The following is an 8,024-nucleotide window of genomic DNA, read 5'->3' on the forward strand; positions in this document are numbered from 1 at the left end:
TGTTTGTTTCATTAATAAAACACCACCATACTACTACACAGTGGTCGATATTTGGTTGTGGACCGCCTGCCTGCCCACAATCCGGCAGTTTGGATCGGTGCATCCCTTGTGTGTTCACACTCAGCCAGATAAATCAGAAAACGCATCTTTTTCTCTCCATTTCGGCTCACTGTCCACACAGATATACATTATAGATTCAAGATTCAAGAGACTTTATTGTTTGTCACATAGTAACAGAAATTCCTCTTTGACACAGTTCAATCAAAGATTAAGGTAGACAAACATAACAATAACAAAGTAGAAACAGTGAAACAGTGAGAGCATCACAGTAAAATAAGTTATGAATGCTAACATCAATCTTCTGTAATTTTACACCAAAAGTCAGATAAATGTAAGTTCAAACATAGCCTTGTTATGATGTGTTTTACTAAGTGGAGATTTTTCACCTAATCAAAACCAGTTGCACAACACAAACTTGTTCTGGCGTAGAGATGAGTTGTTAGTGAATATTTGCAGCTACTAACTACCAGATGTGAGTGTTGCGCTAGCTAGCTGAATGAACCAACTGACAAAGCTAATGTTAGCTTGGTAATATCTGAAACACATTAAACCTCAAATTACTCAAATGTTAAACTAAATGACCAAATAAAGTCTGTTAGTTTAGCATAATCGGATACTTCCAAATTCTAAAAAAATTTTTTAATGAATTTTAAAGATTATAGATTGAAAGGGTAGATGTAATTTTAAGGATTTTAGCGAGATAATTTAACTTTCTTGGGAAAAACCACAGAAGACAAATTGTTATTCAAAGCAGAGTAATTTTATTCTTAAAACATCTGGAGGAGATATTTAAATATGCATATGACTAAAATGTTAAATTACTTGAATTTCAGGTTGCAACGACAACAAACAAACAAACAAACAAACAAATTGCTTTGTAATTTCGGAGAGGCAATACAGATACAGTATAAAAGACATTAACAGTACAAATGACTCAAAGAAACACTTTAATTTTTTAGTAAGCAGCTAGGAAAAGAACATGGACAGAGTTGAACAAATGTTTCAAACACGACCAGCAGTGTGACAAGTGTGAATGAGTGAATGAGGCTTGTTTGTGATTTCACATTTTACACAAGACAAATCATTACATAATCATTATAAATCTACTCACCATTATAATAGTCTCATATTAGTGTCATTATCCCCCTTGAATTTATTTCTCAAGATAAAGATTTACAAAAATAAAATGATCATAAAATATCCTACAGTGCAAAACAACTGAATAATAAATCTAACGGTCACATTTTAACATTCGGAGGTTTTTTAACACACATCCAGCAGAGACCGACATTCACTATTAGCCAAATGAGTGATCAAATCTACATTACTTTTGATCACAATTTAAAAAACACTATATAAATAAAAATATAAAATTATATTAAAAATATATTTAAAAAAACAACAACAACACTGAATGAATCCTCACATTTAGCTCAATAAAGCTTGCTTTATATGAAAAACATTATCTACTTCAGAAACTTCAAATACTCAATGAGGACTTTGATGCTTTACAGTGTGTTCATCTAATTGTTTTTTAGGTTGATGCACCTTATGTGAGACTTGTATATAGTGTGCATGTGCCTAATACCTAATACTGTCCTATTTTAAAGGAATAGTTAGACATTTTGGAAAATACGCTTGTTTGTTTGCTTGGCGAGAGTTAGGCCCTGTTTATACTTGGCATGAACATGCGTCTCAGGTGATCCGATCACAAGTGGACAGCTCTAAGTACAGATGTGAACGCACCGAAGACGCATTGAGGACGATCCGCTTGCTCAGACCACATTCGGAGGTGGTCTGGGCCACATGTGGCCACATTGAAAGACCACCTACTCAACTGACGTCCTCTATTTTCTGCCAGACTAGGCACGGGAATTGCCTTGCTGCCTCCCGGTTTGTGAATCCTCCATCCAAAGCTGTGTTCAACTTGTTTGATAACAGGATAAAGAAATGTATCATTTTGTTTTTCTGTTTTTCATGTGAATTAAAAAAATGTTTTTTTCCTGTTTTTCCTGTTCTCCTGACTAGTTTTTCTCTTCAAGCCGGCAGTTGGAATAGATATTAAACCAAAACCAGAAAATAACTTGCTTGTCTGTCTAAATTTTAATTCTCTTTCCTCTGGATAGTTTCCTCTGTCCTGTCAAGTTAATAACTCCAGTTTTTAGTTTTGCTCAACATAATGAGCTCAGGATTTAGATATACATTGCTGCTCACTTTGTTTTTGCTAACCGGTAGCTCACTGGATGAGACTCACGCAATGCATTCTGCTTGTTGTAGGATTCCCCCTTAAAAGCAATATGGGAAAACTACAGCCTTTTTCTCAGTTTTCTCTAGTCATGGGGCACCAATATCAAAAAATAATTGCACATTTCTACTTCACAGGTGACCTAGTTTTAAGAAGTCATCATATTCACAGGAGAAAGCAAATAAGCATATTTCCCAAAATGTCAATCTTTTCCTTTAATTTTTCACTTCTAGCTGCTAGCCGTTACGGCATGAAATGAACATGTAATGATACTTAGCTTTTTTGTCATGTCATTTGACATTGATCAGAAAGTGCAAAACTAAACTAAAAACGAAACTAAAAAATGTAGGTAACTAGTGTTGTGTAGTAAAGAGCATTTTGTTGCTGTTGTGTGTATGTATCTCCTCGTCTCTTTTCTTTACAACTTGAGCTTCAGAGTTAAACCAGATGGTCTTTCAACCTTAGTTACTGTGCGATGTATCAACTCCAGGCAAGGTGAGGAAAAAAATTACATAGCTTGAATTTTCTAGGTAGTGCTGAAATGATTAGCTGATTACTTGATTTGAAAACTAATGGATGGAAAGTAAAAAAAAAAACATTTGCTTCCATTGGATATTTTGGTAGTTTTTTCACTGTTGGTCAGACCGTTGCTGTTGGAAACATGACTTTAGGCTGTAAACTGTGATGAGTGTTTACAGAATTTTCTACAGTATTTGTGCAGAAGCATTTGGCTGAATGCCTGACATACTGTACGTCACTGAAATGCTCATGTGTGATAGTTTCAGGGTGAACCAAAGTTCTGCCGCCACTTCCTGTCTGTTCACTGTTCCACTAGCTTCTGTTCAATATAATCTCTCACTGAACCCTTCCCAGTCAGTCAGTCAGTAGGATGTATTCTCTGGGGACCATGAATGTCTCTAGTTACTGAGATATTTCAGTCTGGACCACAGAAGTGAGCTGACCAACAGATATTACCATCCTTAAGGCCTTTGCACACTAGGGGCGTGATGAATAAGCAACATGAAAATGCAAAATAATCGCCTGCGAATAATCTGCATCAAAACTAACTAACACCGGCAGCTCGGTGTGGATTGAACATATACAACGCTCTCCTCTTCTTTTGTTGAGTGAGTAGAAGAAGGACAAGATCATCATCACAGGATGATGTTGACATCATCACCGACCTGCATTCAGCATCTCTGTCCACAGAAGCAGCCGTCTGACTGCCTTCACCAGGCTGACTGTGTGAAAGTACTCATGACAAAAACAGTCTGAAAAAAACATACTGACACGCGAATTAATCGCACACAAAAAAACACCCCCAGAGTGTAAAGGCCTTTAGAATTGCTAGCGTAGCTTTGGACCCACCATCACTGTCTACACAAATGGAGTAAACCACCTAAACAGAATCTAAAAGTTGTGCTTTCACTTTGGTTGAAACTCTGTGGCACCTTTGAAACCACCATAAAACACCTAAACAGCTGACAGAAGTTCCCACTTCAAGACCAAAATTTCCACAAACATGAAACTAATAACTAACTAACTAGCCAGCTAACTGACTAATGATACCATAATAGGTCATATAGAAATAGATTAGTAGGAAAAAAGTAGAAATCGGTGCCAATGTATGATTAGAATAGTTTCTTTGATCAATCAATTTGGGGCACAACACAAGTGCAGGCCACAGGGATCTTGATAACTTCAAATGTGAGCCGATATTTGTCTGAGTCAGGATCAAGCCGAGTCTTCTTCAGGACTGTCAATGGAGCAAAAACAGGCACAGAGTTGTAGTTGTGGTTTTCCTCCTCGTTGATGATGCAGCCCCTGCAAAGGCACTTTGCAACGGAAATCTCATTAGGGAGCCAGCTGTCATCTCGGTGTGTGCTGAAGGAGACAATCCGACAGAACAGACATTAAGAACTCACAAGGCGATCAATACAGCAACTAATCACAATGAGTTTGACATCTTAAGTTTCTGCTGCACCAGCATTTCTTTTCTGTTCTCTCAGTTTGTAAGTATTATAACTAAAGGTCTAACTAATAGGATTTAAGATGGATCAGTTCCATTTATTTTTATTATCTTTTGTTGTATTTTATCATAATATTTTATTAACCGTTTGCTTTTATTGTCTTTTTCTAATTTTATGTAAAGCACTTTGTAACTTGTTTTGAAAAGTGTTATATAAAAAAAGGTATCATTTAAAGGATAGGACCACATTTTTTCTAGTCTGTTGTCGGACTCAACAGTTTTTAAAATCGATGCAGCAGAACCACAGATGTCCTCTTTTTTTATTCCACACATTTTTCTTCCTTGTCAAAACTTGGCGCCTACATTACCCACAATGCACCTCCACCACTGACAGTTGTATTGGAGATTTGGGCGTGTTACGCTAGAAGTGGCTGGTGTAGCCTGGAGCTGCTAGCCTCCACCAGAGATGAAGAGCAGGCTACAGATGTCTAGTAACCTTCACACACAGCTCTCATAACACTGTAATCATTCTTCCTCTCTATACTGGATGTGAAATATAGGTCTTTATTGTAGAGCTGCAACAATTAGTTGATTGATTGACTAGTCGATCAACAAAAACTTAATCGGAAAGTATTACAATGAGTACTTTACTTATTCTTACTTACACTTAATTTTGTTGCTAATTCTTCTGTACTTTTACTTAAGTAAAAATTGACTCCAGGACTTAAATATGTTTATATATTGTTACACGGTTGTTGTAAAAATCCCTTTGTTCGTTGAGGTAAGCACTATATAAATGCAGTCCATTTACCATATTGTAATATGACTACTATGGCTATTAGTAATGGATCTGAATACTTCTACCACTGTACTATACTGTATAAATTCACTGTGAAATGAGCCAATCTGCATCATTTTACTTATATATAGTTTTGTTGTGAATACCTATGTACTTTTACTTAAGTAAAATGTTGAATAATAACTTATAATGAAGTAATTTCAGTAATTTGACTTATAATGAAGAATATTTATACTCATTCTGTATATTGCTACTGTTACCTAAGGGAAGATAGTGGTGGAAAATAACTGAGTACATTTACTCAAGTACTGTCCTTCTAGCACTTTACTTAGGTCTTTACTTACTTTTTCCTCAGTAGTGTATCATTTAAACATGTTTTAGACTTTGTCTAATAATAACAATAATACTACTAATAACAACTTCTGTATCTTGCTTCTGCTCCACCACATTTTAGGATCAAATATTGTACTTTTTACACCACTACATTCATTTGACAGCTATAGTTACAAGTTACTTTGCAGATTAAGATCTTATATAAAAACATGATTTTCTTGTAGAATAGAATATTTATTTTAAAAACTACTTAGCAATATATAAAGCAGTGAATATTAGCTTTTCTATGAGCTGCAACAGTAAAATACTGATACTCATTCACGCAACTGCAATAATAATCCAGTAATATCATACAGTACATTATTTGCTTAAGCTGTGGAATAGTAACTGAGTACAACTATAGTTACTAGATACTAGATCAATATTTTACATCCTAAATATATGAATTTCTCATAAAAGATGATGTGTTCTTTTAAAAAACTACTTAACAATATATAACATTTTTCATGCAGGACTTTTACTAGTAATGGAGCATTTTTACATTTTTGTATTGGTACTTTTACTTAAGTAAAGTATCTGAATACTTCTCCTACCACCTGTTGTGATAATAAGAGATTCCTGCTGAGTCGTGACGTTAATGATTGTTTTTGTCCCTCTGTGGCCTCCATACCTACATGTTGTGCCTCACCTGTACTCCCACGGGGACAAGGAGCGCTTATTCGGATCGCCGTGCATCTGGTTGACCGCCTTCACGCACTCCCCCCTGTCCAGCTGCTGGGTTGAAATGACTCTCAGCTTTCTCTGGTGCCATTCAAGAAACAGTCCGGTAGTATTTTCAAACTTTTCTACTCTGATGCGTCTGGGGCCCTTGTCCGCTCTGCTGGCAGAAATCTGGTCGTTGAGGAACAGCAACGAGCCGAGAGAGATCTATAAACATATAAAAACAAAACATTTTTAAAAAGTCCCACTGTGGAGAATCTGTCCAAAGCTCCATCCAGATCCACGCATGAAGGAAACTGTAAAAGCTGGAAGCTGTAATCTGTGAGGTGAAGTATGTAAAACAAAGTGTGCTCCGCCTGGTGCACAGTCATAATTACCATTTGCAGACTGACCCACGTCATCTTGCACTCGAACAGATTTGACTGATACCAACTGCTCCATTGAACCCTATATATACACACTGTATCTATATGAAGGCTTGCACACCCAGCCACGGGCGTTTGTTTTGGGAAAATCCTTAAAACGAGTATTTCCTTCTACCGAATCACTGCTTCAGAGCGCGAAAAACACCACCACCATCTAATCCCGCCTCCTGGTGGGTGTTTTGTTTCACTTGCGCATTGCTGAGGTCTGACAGGGATGATAACAACTCCAAAATTGATCTCATATCTCATTTATTTAACTAAAAACACCTCATGATAGTAGACTGTATGTTTAAATCTAAACATCTACACAGTAAAACTGCCTTGAATATTAATTGAACTGATGTTAAAGTGATTATTTTGTACTTTATACACTGAGTAGTGCACTATTTATTAACTTTTTAGATTTTGTCAGGACTTTAATAAGTCAGTCTTCATTGTCTATGGCAGTAGTTCTCAAACTTTTTCAGGTCAAGGACCCCTAAACTGACACAAATTAGACAATGGACCCCCATCTGATAAGATTTTTGCTTTAAAATGTTTTATTACAGAAAGTGTATGAAACTGATGATCAGAGTAGTCAAACATTCTGTCATTGTGTTACTTATGGATGGAATTATAGTGAAAATAAACGATTCCTCTTTTTGCTGGAAACTCCTCAAGGACCCCTGGGTCCCCAAACCCCACTTTGAGAACCGCTGGTCTATGGTACCATTTTTTACACCGCTGGTACTATTTTTGATTTCTGTAAGTTAAGAGGAAAACAGAACAACTGCTTCTACTGCAATAATAATATAATAGACCTTGTTATGACAAGTCAAAACATTAAAAGAAATAAATAATTCACTTTGCTACATTAAAATGTGGTTATAAGGACATTTTTAAGTGTTTATTACAGTATTTTTAACAACATAACCTCCTATGAATACATATTTTATATTATTGCAACAGTTTTATATTATATTTTCATTCATTATCTGTTTAAATACCATAATCCTGTTACGGATGTTTCACAGGAACAATTAAAGATGTTAAATGATATCAGTAAACATTTAAAAAGACCTTATATCTACTTACAAAATGTTAACATACGGCTTATGAATCATAAATAAGGGGTGGGTTAAAGTTTGGCATTCATTGTATCGAACAGTTATAGATATCTGTGATTCTGTTTATTTGAAATGATAATTAAATTATTTGTTTGTTATGTCACAAAAATATGCAATACAAGGTGCTTCACAAAACATGAGGAAAAAAACAAAGAAAGACGCAAGAAATAGAAACATTGAAAACACAACTGAAAGGATTATCATAACAGACTAATCAAAGTGAGGAATTAAAAATGAATAAAATTAAAAGTAAATAAACTAACACTGATATGTGAGTATCTTGCACTATAGGGGAGAACGGGGTAAATAGAGCCAGTGGGTAAAATGAGCCACCTTTACCAAGGTAACCACAAACAAAAGTAATCAT

At 35.6% G+C, this 8,024-nt stretch overlaps 1 protein-coding gene across 1 annotated transcript; it reads right to left on the reverse strand.

Annotated features, from left to right (window-relative positions):
• Positions 1 to 2,946: 2,946 nt before the first annotated feature.
• On the reverse strand, positions 2,947 to 7,059 carry LOC122986023 (interleukin-17C-like). Its single transcript, XM_044357093.1, has 3 exons — positions 6,504 to 7,059; positions 6,095 to 6,333; positions 2,947 to 4,189 (listed from the first exon to the last, which is right to left on the reverse strand). Exons 1-3 carry the CDS (start codon positions 6,525 to 6,527, stop codon positions 3,955 to 3,957), a joined length of 498 nt encoding a protein of 165 aa, XP_044213028.1. The 5' UTR covers positions 6,528 to 7,059; the 3' UTR covers positions 2,947 to 3,954.
• Between the last annotated feature and the right edge of the window lie 965 nt (positions 7,060 to 8,024).

This window comes from Thunnus albacares, chromosome 1, assembly GCF_914725855.1.
Source record: "Thunnus albacares chromosome 1, fThuAlb1.1, whole genome shotgun sequence".
Taxonomy (NCBI): Eukaryota; Metazoa; Chordata; class Actinopteri; order Scombriformes; family Scombridae; genus Thunnus; species Thunnus albacares.

Bases quoted from the DNA above. Each gene is read 5' to 3' on its own strand.
- LOC122986023 (XM_044357093.1), bottom strand. From the start codon at position 6,527: ATGACGTGGGTCAGTCTGCAAATG. The intron at 6,334-6,503 runs GTAATTATGACT...ATATGTTTATAG, and splicing joins CGTGGGTCAGTCTGCAAATG to ATCTCTCTCGGCTCGTTGCT. The intron at 4,190-6,094 runs GTGAGGCACAAC...TGTCTCCTTCAG, and splicing joins TTGTCCCCGTGGGAGTACAG to CACACACCGAGATGACAGCT.